General features: G+C 41.9%; 1 protein-coding gene and 1 pseudogene across 1 annotated transcript in view; one reads left to right on the forward strand and one right to left on the reverse strand.

Annotated features, from left to right (window-relative positions):
• Positions 1-3,575: 3,575 nt before the first annotated feature.
• On the reverse strand, positions 3,576-4,119 carry LOC131754938 (large ribosomal subunit protein uL11-like; annotated as a pseudogene).
• Positions 4,120-6,392: 2,273 nt separating this feature from the next.
• Positions 6,393-18,787, forward strand: part of NSG2 (neuronal vesicle trafficking associated 2) — a 60,832-nt gene continuing 48,437 nt past the window's right edge. The window contains exons 1-2 of the mRNA XM_059060429.2: positions 6,393-6,613; positions 7,510-7,660. Of these exons, the coding sequence (XP_058916412.1) occupies positions 7,532-7,660 (129 nt within the window). The 5' untranslated portion in view covers positions 6,393-6,613; positions 7,510-7,531. The remainder of the gene's footprint in view (positions 6,614-7,509; positions 7,661-18,787) is intronic.

Here is an 18,787-nt window from a genome sequence, read left to right on the forward strand (position 1 = left end):
TTACTTCACTCTGTATGACAGACTCTAGGTCCATCCACCTCATTATAAATAACTCAGTTTCGTTTCTTTTTATGACTGAGTAATATTCCAATGTATATATGTGCCACATCTTCTTTATCCATTCATCGGTTGATGGACACTTAGGTTGCTTCCATGTCCTGGCTATTGTTAATAGAGCTGTAATGAACATTGGGGTACATGACTCTTTTTGAATCATGGTTTTCTCAGGGTATATGCCCAGTAGTGGGATTGCTGGGTCGTATGGTAGTTCTATTTTTAGTTTTTTAAGGAACCTCCATACTGTTCTCCATAATGACTGTATCAATCTACATTCCCACCAACAGTGCAAAAGGTTTCCCTTTTCTCCACACCCTCTCCAGCATTTGTTGCTTGTAGATTTTTTCATGATGGCCATTCTGACTGGTGTGAGGTGATACCTCATTGTAGTTTTAATTTGCATTCTCTAATGATTAGTGATGTTGAGCATCTTTTCATGTGTTTATTGGCAATCTGTATATCTTCTTTGGAGAAATGTCTGTTTAGGTCTTCTGTCCATGTTTTGGATTGGATTTTTTTTTATCATATACATTTTAGAATCATCTAGATTTACTTACAAAAATTGCTACTGAAGATTATAATAGAAAATTAATCCATAAATAAATTTTTAGAGTTGACATCTTTATTATGTTGACTGCTCCAATTCATAAACATGGTATGTCTTCAGTTATTTACGTATTTGAGGTCTTTCATAAGTATTTCATAGTTTTCTCCATACAGATTTGGTACATATTTTGCTAGATTTATACCTAAGTGTTTCATCTGGGGACACTATTTTAAATGATATATTAAAAACCTTTTGGTTTCTAATTGTTCACTGCTAAAATATAGAAATATTAAGTTTCGTACATCCATGTATCTGTAACTTTGCTAGACTAGAGATTTTAATTTAAATGTAGTCCCAGGAATTAAAAAATACATTTCTTGGAATTTTCTATGTAAATAATCATGTTGTCTGCAAGGAAGGATAATTTTATTCCTTCCTTACCAATCTGTTTACCTCTTATTTATTTTTCTTGCCTTGTTGCACTGGCTAGTACCTCCAGGTATGATGTTGACTAGGAGTAGTGAGAGTGGACATTCTTTCCTGCCTGTTCTAGATCTTGGGAGAAAGACATTCATTCTTTCACCATTAATTATACATTAGCTTTTCTTTCCTTCCTTCCTTCCCCCCTCTCTTTCTTTCATTCCTTTCTCCCTTTCTTTCTTTTTCTTTCTTTCTCTCTCTCTCTCTCTCTCTCTCTCTCTCTTTCTTTCTTTCTTTCTTTCTTTCTTTCTTTCTTTCTTTCTTTCTTTCTTTCTTTCTTTCTTTCTTTCTTTCTTTCTTTCTCTCTCTCTCTCTCTCTCTCCCTCCCTCCCTCCCTCCCTTCCTTCCTCCCTCCCTCTCTCCCTTCCTTCCTTCCTTCTTCCCTTCCTCTCTCCCTTCCTCCCTCCCTCCTTTTCTTTCTCCTTCTTCCTTTCCTCCTCCCTTCTTCCCTCCCTCCTCCCTACCTCCTTCCCTCCCTCCTTTCTTCCTTCCTTCCTGCCTGCCTTCCTGCCTTTATCTCTTTCTTTCATATGCCCTTTATCAGGTTGGGGCACTTCCCTTCTATTCCCAATTTTCTGAGAATTTTTATTATGAATGAATGTTAAATTTTATTAAAATCATTTTCTCGTTGAATTGCATCCCCATGGTAAAGCCCACTTGTTCATGGTGTATCATTATTTTTGTCTACTGATGGATTTGATTTTCTAATATTTTGTTGAAGATTTTTGCACCTATGTCCATGAGATATATTGACTTGTAGTTTTCTTGTCTTGTACTGTCTTTGTCTGTTTTTGTATTAGGGTAATGCAGGATTTAAAAAATGAATTAGGAATTGTTTCCCTGCTCTTTTATATTCTGGAAGAGATTGTGTAAAATTGGTGTTATTTCTTTAAAAATATTTGGTTGCTTTCACTGTGAAATCATTTGGGGCTGGAGATTTGTTTTTTCTGGAAGATTTTAAACTAAAAATTCAATTTCCTTTAGTTAGGACTATTCAGGTTATACCTTTATCTTGGGCGAGTTTTGGTAATTTATGGTTTTTGAGGAATTGGTCCATTTAAACTAGTTCATCAAACTTATGTACATAAAGTTGTTTGTATTAGTCCCTTATTATCCTTTTAATGTCTGTATGCTCTGTAGTGTTATTCCCTCTTGCATTCATGATATTGGTAACTTGTATTTTCTCTCTTTTTCCTTTGTCAGTTTTTCAAGAAGTTTATCTGATTTATTGATCCTGTCAAAGAACCAGCATTTGGTTTCATTGATTTGCTCTATTGTTTTCTCTGCTTTCAATTTTATTGATTTTTGCTCTTTATTATTTCTTTCCTTCTGCTTGCTTGGGTTTATTTTGCTCTTCTTTTTTTCTGGGTGATGGCTTAGATTATTGATCTGAGACCTTTATTATCTTATGTTATACACATTTAATGCTGTAAAGTCTCCTCTAAGCACCATTTTAGCTGAACTGCCCAAATGTTTATATCTCATATTTTCATTTTTGTTCAGTGCAAAACATTTTTAAATTTCCCTTGAGACTTTCTCTTTGACACATGGATTATTTCAAAGTGTGCTGTTTAATTTCCAAGTGTTTGGAGACTTGCCCATTATCATTCTGTCATTGATTTCAGGTCTAATTCTACTATGGTCAGAGGACATTCTTTATATAATTTTCAATTTGAAAAACTGTGTTCAGACTTGTTTTATAACTCAGGAGAGAGTATATCTTGGTAACTCAGGATATAGTCTATCCTAGTAAGTGTTCCAAGTTCAATTAAAAATAATACATATTCTTTTGTAGTTGGGTGGGGTTTTCTATACATGTCAATTAGATCCAGTTGGTTGATGATGTTGTTCAGTTCTTCTATAACAGTGGTTTTCAACTGGTAGTGGTTTTGCCCTTCTCCCTCAGGGGACATTTGTCAATGTCTGGAGATATTTTTGATTGTCTCAACTTGGGGGAAGATGCTGCTGACACCTAGTAGTAGAGACCAGGAATGCTGCTAAACATCTTAGAGTCCACAGAACAGCCCATGTTCCCCACAAGAAATAATTATTCAGTCCAAAATGTTAATAGTTCTGAAGTTGAGAAACTCTGTTCTATAGCCTTGCTGATTTTTTAATTTGTTTTTTCAATTAAGGAGATAGGAGTGTTTGAGTCTTCAACTACAATTGTGAACTTGTCCATTTCTCCTTTCAGTTCTGTCAGTTTTTGCTTCATGTATTTTGAAGCTTTGTTATTAAGTTCATACACATTTAGGATTGTTATGTCTTCTTAGTCAATTGACCCTTTCAGCCCATGTAAAGTCCCTCTTTATCTCTGGTAATTTTCTTCGCTCTGAAGTCTACTTTGTCTGATAATAATATAGTTACTCCAGCTTTCTTTTGTTTAGCGTTATCATGATGCATCTTCTTCCATCTCATTACCTTTTCTTTTGTTGTCAAATAATCCTTTAGTGAAATATTTTCCTTTGTAGTTTTTAACTAGCTGGGCATTCTAGTTGATGTCATCTATGATGCCATGAGGATGAAGGCCATCAAATCGCAGCTCACTGACTAGTCAGTCCCCAGCATCTCTTTAATGTTTCTAGAGAGTTCTCTAGCTAAAGATCAGTGCTGCATCTGTCAAGCAATGTTGACAATCTCATCAAAAGTGATATTTCCACTGTGCTTACTGTTTGTCTGCTTCTTTCTGTCTGTGGGTTGTTCCTTGAGGACTTTGGTGGTCAGAGCAGAGGCAGAATGTACTACTTCAATATGGGCCTGTTTGTTCTGAATGGTTTCTCTATAATCCTTAGACCCTTCCAGTAACCAGTTGTCTTGTTGATGTCATCACTAACATTTTTTGGAGACAGATCCAGCAGGATGATCTTGGGGGCCAGGGAAGATGTGGCACTGTCTTCCTCACAGGTGTACCTGAGTTTCATGACTTTGATCTCATTGGTGTCACACTTGGGTGGCATGACAGAGGCAGCTAGTGTCAGATGAAACTAGAGGTGGGAGGACAGAAGAGAGTTGCACCTTGTCTTCCTTTGAGCTGAAAGCCTGAGCCAGTACTTTTATCCTACCTGTATCATTTTATTTGAAGTGAGTTTCTTGTTGACAGCATATATTTGGTTCATGCTTTTCCTTCATTTTGACAAACTCTTTTTTTAATTTGGTTTGTTTAGACCACTTACACTTAATGTAATTATTGATATGTTTGACTTTAAGTCACTATTTCATTATTTGTTTTCTGCTTGTTCTCTCCTTTTTGTTGTCGTTGTTTCTCTGTTTTCCATTTTCTGCCTTCTTTTGGGCTATTTGAACGTTTTTAAGTATTCCATTTAAATTTATATATTACATTTTGGACTTTATCTCAGTATATTTTTGGTTATACTAGCGATTACAATAGCATAATGAAGTTTTCACAGTTTAGTTGGAATCAGTACTTTACCACTTCAAGTGGAATATATATTACCACCAGATTGGTCCCTTTATCCTTCACTTATTATGTTGCAATTGTCTAATATATTACATCTACATCTACATACTTGGAGAACCTTATCAGAAAATATAATTTTTGTTTTCAGTTGTCAAACATCTTTTCCAGAGCTCTACAGGAGAATAATAGTCTGTTACATTTAACACCCCTCAATATAATTCTTCAGCAAGGGGTTTCTCCACATCACTCTGGCCCCAATTCTTTCTGCACCCTCTCTCCTGTCCTCACATATAAGGAAGCCTGAATTTTCCATTTCAATGAGACAGGCCCTTATCCTGGACCTTACTAAACTCTCAGGACCTGTGGCTTAGAGTTATTGGCACAATTTCTGCTTGTGAATCAATCACAAGTGGCATTGAAGGGACTTCCCTTTTCCTTTGGAGGCAGCAATAATAGAATAAATACAAGTGTTCACAATTGTTTCCATGTAGCTGTCTACATTTTGTTGTCCTTAGTCAATGCCTACACCTGAAAATCCTCCAGGTCTTTGGAAAAGGAGGGAGTGGGGGACTAACATTTATTGGAATGCCTCCCTCTCATATATATGCATACCTCTATTAACAGAAGTGCCCTACGCAGCTCTCATGTAGTATAGTCTCTATTGTCTCAGAAATCTCTCTCTCTTTTCACACACACACACACACACACACACACACACACACACACACACACACATACACATACACACACACATTTCATTCCTAAACAGTACAGGTAATATATATGTTTTCTCCTGGCCTTTTAGCTTGGAGACTATATGCTCAGTATGTGAACACCAACTAAGGTGACCAAATAATTTATCGTGCCAGCCAGGATACTTTTGAAAGTGAAAGGGGATGCTATTACTAATGCCAAGACCTCATGAAGTGCATCATAAACAGCACTGCAGCTGGGAATGAATGGCCGAGTGTGATTTGGACACAACTGGGAGAAACCAGTGGAAACAGCCTTGACCTCGGAAGATTTGAAGGGCTTGTAAGAGCAACCCTCAGGGATGAAACAATTCAGCCATTCAGATCCCTGTCCCTGAACTAAAAGGGGTTTCCTTGAGTGCAATCTCTTCTCATATTCACAACAAGTCTACAAGGGAGGTGTTATTATCAGAGATAAAGATACGGAGGCTTGGAGAGTGAATGCAAAATATCTAAGATCCCCACAGCCAGAATTTCGTAGAGCTGACACTAGGACTTTGCCCTCTCTGATTCCAGACACCAACCTGGAAGCCCCGTAATGTCGTGGACTGCATACAGACTTTGACAGCAATGGATAAGGGCTCAAATCCCAGTTCCAGGCGCTATACTAGCTCTGTGACCTTAGCTGACCTGCATGATGACAGTAGCATTGTGAGAATAGGAGCTTCTGTTTATGCACTGCTTGCCATGCACTCTGCTCTGAGCTAAATGTTTTCCCCAAGTTATCACATTCACACCTCACACTAAACCCATCATGTAGGTACTATTAGAAATCACAATTTGCAAATGAGGGAAATAGTCTGAAAGAGCCTGGAAAAGTCCCCACTGTGTGGGAGATAATGAATATTAGTTCTCCTTCTCTCCTTACACAGGTCAGAGCACGATGCAGGTCCTGAACAATTCTGTTTCATAGTATTGTTCTGGAAGATCTTAGGAGTGGCCTGTTCTCCTAATGAATGTGTCTCCTCCAGTTCTTCTGAAGGCTCAAGGATTGCTTATAATATGGTGCGTATTAATTTTTTATTTTTTATGGCCAGAATCCCTCCCACTTTTTTGAAACCATTTTCTCCCATACTGTGGTTGTGGCCATGCATGAGAAACAGCAGGTGGTGCCAGATGACAGATGGTGTGGGAGCCCGTTTCCCGGTGGGAGGGGGCGCGAGCGAGTGAGCAAGCAGGCAGACAGCTGCCAGGAGCCCGCTCGCTTGCGCCTCGCTCTCAGAAGCTCCCACTCCAGACGCACGCAAGGCGCTGTCCTTTCAGCACCACAAGCTCCGGCTGAGGAGGGAGGACTCCTGGCCGTCCTCCTCCTCTTCAAATTGGCTTGAATCTGCTCTGACCCCCCAAGAGTGCAGCACAGTAAGTAGGCATTTGTTTTTGCTATAACCACTCCCCAATGTCCTCCAACCCTTTCCCTTTCACTCCCACAACAACCCTATTTTGTCTAATAACGTTCCATCAGCAGGATTGACAAGAAAAATTCAGTTGTGCTGGGCTTCTGGGGCTGGGGTGGGATTACCGTTTCACTTCCAAGGGAGCTGGAAAGAAATAAATGTGATTTGTTTATTTAGTTGGCAATCTTGCAATATGGGGATTGCTAACTTTCCATGGAACCAAAAAAAAAAAAAAAATGGCCCTTTGCTGTTGAGGAAATGGAGGCATTCCATGGCTGAATAACAGGATCAGGTTCAAGCCAAACCTTTTTTGTTTTAGGAAATTGAATCTCCTGTACAACCTACATATTGAGTAAAAGGGTACAGTACACATAGGGGCACTGAATGTATTTATTGTATTTTAGGGAGATTAATGGAAAAAAAACAACAACATAATAAAATAGCAACCAAGATGGTAAGGTGAAATTTATCATACTGCAGGGTGACCCAGAATAATAGGATTTATTTTTGCACTAAGAATAAGCTTTCCACTGAGATTATATGATTATGTTAGCTCTAGTGTCTTGGATATTTTTTTAAGATTGTATATTTTGTGTGTGAGCGTAGGATTTTCCTTGAGTTTCTCAAATTTGAAAGCTCTTAAGTGCCGTGGGTAGGTGGTGGCATATCTGGATGATTAAAGAAGTTTTACTGGATGATGGGAATCATGTCAGGAAATCTAGCAGAAGATCGATGACTGATCTGTACACTGAAGCTGCCGGAGTGGAACTGTTGAGGACAGCGCTATGTTCTCTGTCGTCAGCCCTCTGTTTTCCTGCCTCACTTCCCACTGTAACTAGAATCCCACTGCTTTTGCCTTAGGTCTGGGAAAAAAGGCATAAGGATGGTGAAGCTGAACAGTAACCCCAGTGAGAAGGGAACCAAGCCGCCTTCGGTTGAGGATGGCTTCCAGACCGTCCCTCTCATCACTCCCTTGGAGGTTAATCACTTACAGCTACCTGCTCCGGAAAAGGTAAAGCAGGTGCTCTTTTCCTCATCAGCCCCCCATGCTCACCCTTTCCCAGGAAATAAAGCAGCAAAAAATTCCACCTCCCCCAAACCCTTTCATTCCCTCATCAGCCAAATACGTTCCCTTTCTTGTAAAATGTAGTTATTCCTTCCAGAGACATGACATCTCTTATGTTATTTCAGATTTATGGTGTTTATTCATTTTTTTTGTTCACATATACATACATGGGCAAGAAAATTAATCTTTCCTCTTAAAAGTTTCATCATAGTAGATGAATACTAATAAGCTTCTAGATGATGAAAGAGAAAATTGTCTTGATTATTTGGGGAAGGTGTTTCAAAAATTGACTGCTACAGATTTGAGGACAGAGAATTGGATGCGGTACAGCAGGCATTTAGTTTGCACCTCCTAAGGCCCCATTCCTATGCTGCAAGTTGGTTATAAAAAGACACATTACAAAATCCCTATTCAGTATAACACTGAAATTAATATAAAGCATCATGGCAAATGCAGTGCCTGAGCATTACAAAGATTGTGAGAGCACAGGAGTGGAAAAAACTAAACTCTGTTGTGGCAGAGAGGACTGGGAGGACAGATTAGGTAAGCTGCAGAGGAGAACATTTGTATTTGCTTTTAAAGGTGAGTAAAAACCTCCTGGGTAGACCATTGGAGGAAAAGGCATTTAAGGCAAAGGGCACACATATGCAAAGGATGGAGAGCTTTTGGGAAATAGCATGACTGAAGTAGAGTGTCTTTGGCGGAGGCGTGGCTGGAAATGAGTGACTGGCTGATGGCACATCTCCTGACATGGGAGTAGTCCATGAAGAATGGAGGTGAGCAATTATACAAAAGTGGTGGAGTTATCCCATGGACATAGGTGGGAGAAAGGATATTGTTTAAGATCCATCTGAGAGAACTTGGGGTTTTATAATGTGAGCTTTTACATACCATAAGAGATAGATTTGGAGGCAAATGATGAAGTTCCCTTGCTGAAGAGTGAACAATGGATCATTCCATTTGTTTGATTTTCTCATCGGCATCTCCAGGAGGGCATTGTGTGTCTTAACCAATTGGCTCTATCCAATGAACAGAAGAGGAGCCAAAGCTAGATAAATGTCCTGGCTGATTGGCTAAGGGTTGAGTCATCTGTTTTGAAAGTGCAGATGTTAGTATGAAAATGTTCATAGGGGTGGCAGAAATAAAGAATCCTTGAGCCATTCTGAGAAACTGGTAAGGCCTTTTGAAAATAAAATTTGAACAGTTAGCAGTAAAGAAATGTGAAGGAACAGTATTAATTGGGTATTGGCTACCTGTATAGCAGAGGTTGTCAGTTTTTGACTTGCATATTAGAGTCACCCGGGGAGCTTTTGAAAATCCTGATATCTGTATCAGAAAAATTGTATCAGAATCTCTGGGGGTGAGACCCAGGTGTCAATATTAATTAAATCTTCCCAGGTGATTCCTGTGTGCAGCCAAAGTTGAGCACCACTGTGTTAGATGCACATTACCCAGGGATTATACATCCATGTTTGTGGGCAAAAGGTGAAGGACCAGAGAAATTCGGCTAGTTATCCAAATTCACAGAAGGAGTAAGTGGCAATGCTGGAATTTGATCCCAGATGTAATGGAAGCAGAGGGAATATTCTCTCAAGGTTTTGTGAAGTTTCAGGAAGAATCTTTACCCTTTACAGTCTCGAAGATCTGTATGTCCCTGACAGGTATGCAAGGAAAAGGGATTGTGGTGAGGTCACTTCTCCTCTTAGCTCTACACACATCTGCGGGTCATCTAGAGATATCATGGCCTCTGTCTCCCCTTACTCTGCCCACCCTCATCTCCCACCTCCAAGGGCTTCTTTCCTTCCTTGAGAGAGGAGACACACCTGATAACCACTGAGCATCTGGTCCAGATGTCCCAAAGCCCGAAGATAATACATTGTGGACTTGCATGCATGGAAAGGAAACAAAATTATCCTGTAACATGCAAATCTCTAAAGGGACACATTGCCACAGGGGCACCTCACAGACTCACTCTGATGTTCATGATAAAGTCTTTGTACCAGGTGGACCTCAGTGTTCTCCTCTATGAAGTGGGGAGGATCACACCTACTTCACAAGGGTTGGGGCAAAGTTAGATGTGGCCTCTTATACATAAAGTGACTGGCACAAAACTAACCATAAGAGAATAAAAATTATCATTTTCATGTGCTTCTTAAATGCTAGATGTTGTTGTAAATCATAAGTACACACACACACACACACACACACACACACAATGTTCTTTCATCCTTTCAATAGTTAATAGGACCTAATAAGGGAGTTGCTACTTTGATCCAATTTTTAAAGACGATAAAACCCAGGCATGGAGTGGTAAAGTCACTTCCCAAAGTGCAGAGCTGGTAAGCCTCCTGGAAAAATCTGGAGAACCCAGAGCCCAGGCAGTGCTGTTCTAGAACCTTCCACCTCAGCAGGAATAGGGGGCCAGCTGGTCTGGGAGTCCCCAGACTTGGACTCTAGCAAGAGCTCCATCACCAACCTCAGCTCAACTCCTGTGATTTGTCTCTCTTCCCTCTGTCTTCTCTTCTCTGAGTGGGAATTGTATCAGCAGTTTTCTGTGCTAGGATTTAGATTTTATAATATTTACAAGAGTAAACCAGGTTTTTTTCCCCTGACATTAGAACAGATGTGTTAACAGTAAATTCCACTCAAGAAGCCAAATACTGAGAGCAGTGTTGTGTTTACCAGCACAGACTCGGAAGCCCCTCTCTTGGGGGGTTCACTGCTCTACCTTTTATGAGCCTACCTTGGCTCAGGACTTGAGTGAGGTTCTCTAACTGCCTCAGCCTCAGCCTCCTCGTGGGTAGAGGGGGGACTCAACCTCACAGGGCTGTAGAGAAGGCAAGGTGAGTTCTGACACAGTTGTCAGCTCTCTCATTATGTCCAGCCAGATGGTGAGGATTTGAAGCTAAAAAGGTTATCAGAAAGAAGTATATTTAACTCCAATGTTACATCATGGGTTTTCCTCTTGAAAATGTAAAATACAGAGTGTGCTTGGTGTGTAATACTGACAATTATCTTGTTCACTAAATACTCTTTAGTATGGAATGAGAGTTTCTGGGGGAAAGCTTTTGGAGGCTAAGTGGTGAGGAAAAGCATGTCTGAAGCCCTTGCTCTGGGCTAGGAATGGCCCATGCAGGGCATTCATAGCTGTCGTTTCAGTTAATCTTCCCTGCAGCCCTGTGAGGTGGGTATTAGTGCACCCATTTCACTGGTGGGGAAACTGAGGCTCAGATCAATGGACTGACTTGTCCAAGCGTCACAGAGAGAGTGGAAAAGCTGGGGTTGAAACCCTGGTGCACCTGACACCACAGCTTTCCCCTCTGCACCATGCTACCTTCAATAATGAGAAGTCTCCCATCCCCAGGCAGTGCTTCCTCAAACTCTGCCTTCTCTCATCTACGGCCATGGCTTCTTCTTGAGCTCTCCTGGACATGCAGGTGGGGCCTGGGGAGATACTGCAGAGAGAATGTCACGGCCTCCAGGGCTCCTTCCCTACCCAGTGCTAGCGGGACTGTGCATGTCTTAGGAGACGAGATTGGCTGGCCTCGTGGTCCTTTCCCCACCTCTTCTATCACGCTAATCAATCCTCCACAGTGCACCTGCAGTAGTGCCTCTGGAGTTGCGACCCGTCCTTCTCCCATGGAAAGCCTTTCCAGTCACCCACACAGAGTACAGTCCTCAAATCCTGACCTTGGCACTCCAGGTCCTCCATTATCTGGACCGCTGGCTTCCATTCCTATCACTCCTCACTTTTTACCTTGCACACCAGCATGTCAGAACTACCTAGAGTCGTGGTTTTCAACCGGGGGTGACTTTTCCCACCCAGAGAGACATTTGGCAATGTCTGGAGACATTTTTGGTTGTGACATAGGAGGAGGGATGTTTTGGGCCAGGAATACTGCTAACTATCCTACAATGCACAAAATTCCGCCCCCCCCCTCAAAAAAAAGAATTGCCCTGCTCAAAATGTCAACAGTGCGGAGGTTGAGAAACCACGCCCTGGAATCTTCTACATTCTCCAGGGTATTTCTTGCTCCCTCCTCTTTGCCCACACCATTCTTTCTGCCCAGAATTCTCTTCTTGCCCCTTTGCCTGTCTGATAAGCCAGTGCTCCTCTTCCTAAGCCCAGTTCAGATGGCAGCTCTCCTGGATACATTCCCTGACTACCCATAATTATAACTAAGGTTATACTTATCACACTGGAAGGTACTCGCTCTCTCACCCAGCATGTCTATTGGGCACCTTCTATGTGGCAGGCCCTATGCTAGGCTATGCAGTACAGCCATGAAAAGTCAGGCATGGCCACTACTTTCGTGGAGCTTGCTGTTCAGTGGAGCAGAAGGGCTTCAGACAAGCCAGCACACCAATAGAAATACAGAGATGCAGACTGCAGGAAGGGCTATTAAGGAAAGAATAAGGTGCTGTGTTGTTAAGAGATGATAAGACTTAAGGGGATTAAATCATGATGGCAGCATGGTCAGGGGAGGGCCTTCTGAGGAAGGAGCCCTGGCTGAGAGATGGAGGATGGGGTGGTAAGGGGAGTTGGGGCCACAGGGACCAGCATGTGGGCAGGCATTGAGGAAATGGGAGGAACAGTCAGGAGGTGGGGTTGGGCTGGGTCAGTTGAGGGAGGAGGACAGACTTGCGAGATGACGTGGGGTGGGCACCAGTTCATGAGGGGCCCCGTGCATTTTTCTGAAGAGGTTTAAAGAGGAAAGTAAGAGGATTCGATTTCTATTTTAGAAAGATTCCTCTGGCTGCAGTGGGCCACCCTAGGGCCAAAGGACTTATGCTTGGTCTCCTGGTCTCTTCTTCCTCTTTTCTCCAATCCATCTTCCAAATGAGGCAGCACCAGAGAAATGTCCCCACAACAGAGGCTACTGGGTTTCCTGCAGTACCACCAAGCCCCCAGCCCTGGCCGTGTATGGTGGAAGAAAAGAGTGGGGGGCAGGAGATCAGCTAGAAGGTTACGGCTGTGATCGTGAAGGGGATGGTGGTCTTGGGTACCAGGACGGTGGCAGCAGAAATGGGGAGGTGGATGGATTGATGGAGAGTTGGTGCTGGGTCGGGACTGAGGAGCTTTTCCTACTAGGCCTGAGGGTCCTGGCTCTGTCTCATCTTTGTAGCCTTAGTCCTGGCATATGGAGGACAGCAGGATATGCTGGCTGAATGAGGCCCCCTGCCCCTTGCCTAGGGTAAGGCTGGGCTTATTTTTTCCCCTTGAATCTAAGCAGTCTGGTGGCTCTCTCTAGGCCATGGGAGCAAGCTCTTGAGAAGCTGGAACATCAGTCTGTAGATACCAAATTCCAGGACGTGCCTTTGGTTTATCTAAGTGACCACAAGAACCCAGATGTCCCCACAACTCCTCTGTGAGGTTGTAACCATGCAAAACAGGCTCAGAGAAGGGGAATGCTGTCCTAGGACACACCAAAAGAAAACAGTGCAGCCAAGATCTGCACCCAAGAGTGCTGGGAAATGCCAGCTAAGGGATGGCTGGTTTGCGGAAAGCAAGCCACAGACCGGCACAACCCCACCCTGGCAAAACCCCAGAAGAAATGTGTATTCATCAAGCCAGCTGCCAGGCTCTAGGCAAATGTACCTTTCCTTTCTACTGGTTACTAAGTCTTTACACATCCTAGAGGACGTTGGCTCACCTGCTTGTGGGAGGAAAGGAATGCAGACATTAAAAGATCAATTATTGATGTTTAGCACCCTTCACTTTGTGTGGTAGACCGCATGTGCTTGGTTGTCCTAGAGACTTGGATTCAACTCTCAGCTAAACTAATTATGTACTGTGTGGCTTTAGGCAAGTTGCTTGGCATCTCTGGGCTTCTTTTTTTTTTTTTTTTTTTTTTCTTCTGTAAAATGAACATAATAGCTACCTAACTGGGTTACTGTGAGGAAAAAAAAAAGTGAAAATTGTCTAATGGCACAAAGATGGTGCTCATTGGTAGAGTTTCCTTTCTTTCACTGGATATTCGGAATATGTCTCCCGAAGGTGACATTTTTGGAGGATGACTGTAAATGTGAGACATGCTGAGAAGGATGGGGTTTCAACAGCGGGGGTGCAGGGGTCCGAAGGGGCAGATCTGGAAGGATGTTGGGCAAAGGAGATGCTGCTTCTGTCACTGAGTCCTCCATGCCTTCTTGGTCATTCTCATGGCTTCACTAGAGGGTTTCTTTTTCTCCCTGATACACAGGATCAGAGAACTGTCAGCCTTTCCCCGGGGAGCAGAGAATGCACATCTCTGCCGATTCCAGGCTCATTGAGCCCCCTTGTTCTGATCTTCAGAGACTCACAGATTATAAATCACCCTAAATTGGGCAAAGGCTCTGACTAGGTGATTCCAGCAAATAGACAAAAAATGACCCATAAGCAGATTAAAAATTATTTATAATTTGAAAACATAATTTTAATGAAACATAAATTTTTACTTGTCTGATTGGCAAAAAAATGTAATAGAGCCTAGTGTTGCTATAACACTGGGGGAAAGCAGATCTTCTCATTGCGCTCCAGTTGGTTATATAATGGGATGCAATGGTTTTTAGAGGGTATTTGGATATTGTTTATAAATTTAAACTGTATATCCTATTTAATTGGTATGCTTGCTACTGGCAGGAATTTATTCTATGGGTATATTTTTCAAGTATGCAAAGGCATGTATATATATATATATATATATATATATATATATATATAAAACAATTGGAATGTTCCATGAGATTGGAGTGGTTGGATAAACTCTGGTGCATGGATGTGGAATAGTAAGCAATTGTTATGAGGATGAGACAGATTTTCTTGTGTTTGCGCTCATGTGGCAAAAACAATAGACACATTGCTCCGTTAAAACAACTTTAAAGAGTATGGTATAGAGTGATCCCATTTGTGGAAACACGTGTGTATGTTTCATTCTTACAATTCATAAAATAGTCTTGAAAAGACACACAAGAAACCATTAGATGGTTAGAGTATGGATGGAGTGGCTGGGGTCCATTTGAAAACTTTTATTCTACAATTTTCATACATTTTTTTACCATGAGCATATATCAAATTTTCTATTTTTAAAAAATCACCTCCATCTCACAGAGGGTGAAACAGTCTCAGAGAGCTGAAGTGACTTACTTACTTGCTCACGTTCACACACGGAGAGACCACTGTGGAACAAGCTAGTGCCCCTGCATGTAGAGGGAGGCCTGTATAGATGCACATGCATTATAGCAATGCAGTTTGAATTTGAATCCTAATTCCACCCCCTACTCGCTGTGTGACCCTGGGCCAGTTTACTAACCACTCTGTCTCTTTGTTTTCTCATTGTTAAAACGAGGACAGGAATATCTTCCTCTAAGAATTGTTTGAACCCAAAGAGATGGAGTGTGGGTTGAGGAGTGAGGCAGTAAATGAGAGAAGGTTCCCAACTATATACTCAGGCCCCATTGGGGTGAATTCACCTTGTCTCTTTAGACGAAGGATTCATTCATTTGTTCATTCAGTTAATAGCATTTATGGAGCATCAGGTGCCATATGAACAGACTTTGAGTGTTACGAGTTTTGAATGATGACCTTACTCGTGGCACTTGATCTGAGCCAGAAGCTCAGGTTCAAGCCTTGGCTCTGCCTCTTAATGGTTATGTGAGGTTGTGAAGTCATTTCTGCTCCCTGAGACTCAGGTTTCTATAAAATGGGGATAATCAGTCCTACCTCAGAGTGATTGAGAGGATTTACTGAGGTATAGGATGTAAAGCTTTTGGTACAGTGCCAGGCACATAGTGGGTACCTTAACAAAATGATAGAAAACAGCAACATGTTCTTGAGTTTGGATACCAGCTCAACCCCTTACCAGTCATTTGATCACAGGCAAGTGACTGAAGTCTCTGAGGCAAAATTTCCTCATCTGAAAAATGGGAATAATAATGATCTTAAAGGAGAGATGTGAGGATCGGAGAGGGGGGTTGTGTGAACTAACTGAGGACACATCAGTAGGGCCTGTAAGTCAGTGTCTGGCACACAAGAGGTGCTCAGGGGCTAGCCTTCTATTGTCCTGCTCCGAACTTCTCTCTTTGCTGCAGGAATGAGCCGAAGGATACAGCTTAGGTCTATTTTTGGCCTGTGCAAGTCCAGCTTATAAAAATACAACCGTGCTCCTTGTCAGCACTTCTGCACTATTATTTATTGTCCCTGCCAATCCTGGGGCCTCTCCATGTGAGAACCTCTTCATTATTGATAATCCTGGGAAGTAGTATTTTAAATTTTTATGATCTGTACTTTGCACCATCTGAACCACCATGTATTATCTGGCCTTGCCAGCAAAGGGGGAATATATCCAGATGAGGGGTCCTTTCGGGATGAATAATTTATCCCATTTTCACAATGCCAATTATGTTAAATTATGTTCTTCATGTCAGCTGCTGACCGAACAATGGGAACTGATGTATTGATATGAAAAGAAAACAAATTTATTTCTTTGCCTATATCCACAATGATATTTGAAAACCTGGAGTTTCATTCTCGCAAGTGTCTATAAAACCCCACTTTTAATAATAACAAGGGTAGAAAGAATTTTTTCCTCCACTCTACTTTTTCCTCCCATTTCTGTTATTAATCAAGGAGCTCAGGGCTCTGTTTTGCTCCATTTTGTTTTCAACTGCAGAAAATAGAGCCTTTCTTTGCAAATTTATTTTCTCTTCTCTCTCTTTCTTTGCATATGCAAACTGATTCCTCCAAGGTACAATTAATAACGATCGGCTAACATTTCTTATGCTTTCCCCTTCATAGTACTAAAAAAATTGACTGTTACTATATCTCCTTTTATAGAAGGGAATTGTTTCTGGCTCCAGTCCATGGGAGCAGCACACCACGCTTCATGACATGCCCAATAGCTGGTTGATTCCAGTAACTGTAGGGCTGGTTTTTCCTACTCTCTACATCTCTCCAGTGTATCTTCACTGTGCCAGAGGCTTCTCCTCTACCTGTAATGCACACCTGGAAAGCCATTCTCTGGTTTATAATCCTTCCTCAGTTCCTCACTGTTCTCAAGTTCATCTTCAAGATGCTAGGCATGGCATTCAGAGCCTCTGTTTATTGCTCAATTCACCTCTTCCTTGGCCACTCAAAACTACCTCTTTGTGGTTTTCCCAGGTCCAGCCTCCTGGATGTCTTCTGAATGTTTGCTGGTTTATGACGCTCTCTTGGTCGAGAAATCTCTTTTTGTTTGGGTTTGGGGAGGCAAGGATGGAAACAAGGAAGCTGTCAGAGCAAAAGTTCAAGGAGAGAGGACGGTGCTCTGCGTTAGGGTGTTGGCAGTGTAACTGGACAAATGGGTTTATTCGAGAGAAGTTTTTGAGGAAGCAGGAACTGGTGATTGGAATAGATTTGGAGACTGAAGGGAAGGGAGGGATCATGACAGATTCCTGTGTATGACTTGACATAAACAATGACATATCATGCTGCTATTTTCTTAGCTGGCGATTATACGGGGAAGAGAATGATGAGGGCAAGATGGTTGGAGAAGGTGGGTCAGGGAACCTAAGTGCTTTGCTGTGGACATGGTAAATTTATGTGTGTCTATCTATCCAAGGGCAAATGTCCAGTAGGGTAATCTGAGTGCTGGGTGGGGTCTGAATTGGAGATGTAAATTTGAGAGTTATGAGAATAAAGATGGACTTGGAAATGATGGGAGTAAGAACACTCAGAAGGGACTTGTAGAAAGGAAGCATGCCCACGACCTAGACCTGAGAGATTCTAACATTGAGAAGTCAAGCAGGGTGGGAGGAATCTGAGGAGGAGCCTGAGGAGGGCTGGTCAGTGGGCAGGGAGAAGACCGTGGACCCGGGAGGAGGACTTTTAAGGAGGAGTGAGTGGTCAAAGAATATTACTGAGAGGTCAAAGAAGATGAGGCCAGAGGACTGCCCATTTGTTCCAGGCAAATGAGCAAAGCCCTGCTTTTGACATGGAGAAGGAGTTCGAATGAGCTAACACTTCCTTAGGGGCAAAGGTAAAATATTACCTGGGTTTTGCTTTTGGAGAAAATATGGTATAGCTCAAGAGAGGAGCATATGACTGAGGACTGACACAGGGTCAGTCAACCTGTCTGTTGGCCTAGTTTGAACTCAGTGGTTTGAGAAGTGTTCTGAGGCCAAAAGAAGTGTTTTCATTAGAAACTCACTCAGGGCATAAGCAACATCTCATAGGGGTTCAGGGCAAAGTAGTATATGGATTTGAAGGAGGGCTATGACTCCAACTCTGCCTAAACTCAGCATCACTCCTGCAAATGGTAAATGGCATATTAAATATATATATTTATTCAGATAATATAGAAATTATTTTATATATTTTGAACTTGATATAAATGAAATCACACAGGACATAAAAATACTTTTTTTGCATCAGATTTCTTTAGTTCAATATAATGTCTGTGAGAGTTACCCACATCTATGTAGCATTGCTGTGTAGCATTCCATCTTATGAATAAACCGCAATTTATCCATTCTCCTGTTAATAGACATTTGGGTTATTCTCAGTTCTGCGCTATTATGAAAAAAGTGGCTATGAGCATTGTTGTGTGTATCTTTTGGTGGATTCATCATATTTTGAGGTGATTTTTTGCTGGTGCCGAGAAAATCTATAGGTTTTGTTATACTTATTTAGTGCTGACCATCTTACTAAATTCGAATGGCTTTACAGTTCATTTTTTCTTGGAACACATTTCTATCAGATAGAAAGCTTTTCACCTCAAGTACTAGAAAACACAACCTAAATTGGATTAAGGTTCAAAGAGTATATATTTGCCCCCCTCCCTGCCCCCATGACTGCAGGGTACAGCATGGGTCTGGTTTCAGGCAAGGTGTGATCCAGAGGGCAGGGTGTCATCAGGGCTCATCTTCACTTCTCCGGGTTCCTCTTGACTCTGCCCTCTTTTGTATGCTGCCTTTGACCTCATCCTGGCTCCTCCCCATAGTAGTAACAATTGCTTCAGCAGTTTCAGAACTAAGTTCTCACCACACCATCCAGAGGAAGAACATGTTCTTTAGAGAACACTCATAAAGAGCAAGGAGGTGTCTATCCCCAAGTTCCCA

This window comes from Kogia breviceps, chromosome 4 (genome assembly GCF_026419965.1).
Source record: "Kogia breviceps isolate mKogBre1 chromosome 4, mKogBre1 haplotype 1, whole genome shotgun sequence".
Lineage (NCBI taxonomy): Eukaryota > Metazoa > Chordata > Mammalia > Artiodactyla > Physeteridae > Kogia > Kogia breviceps.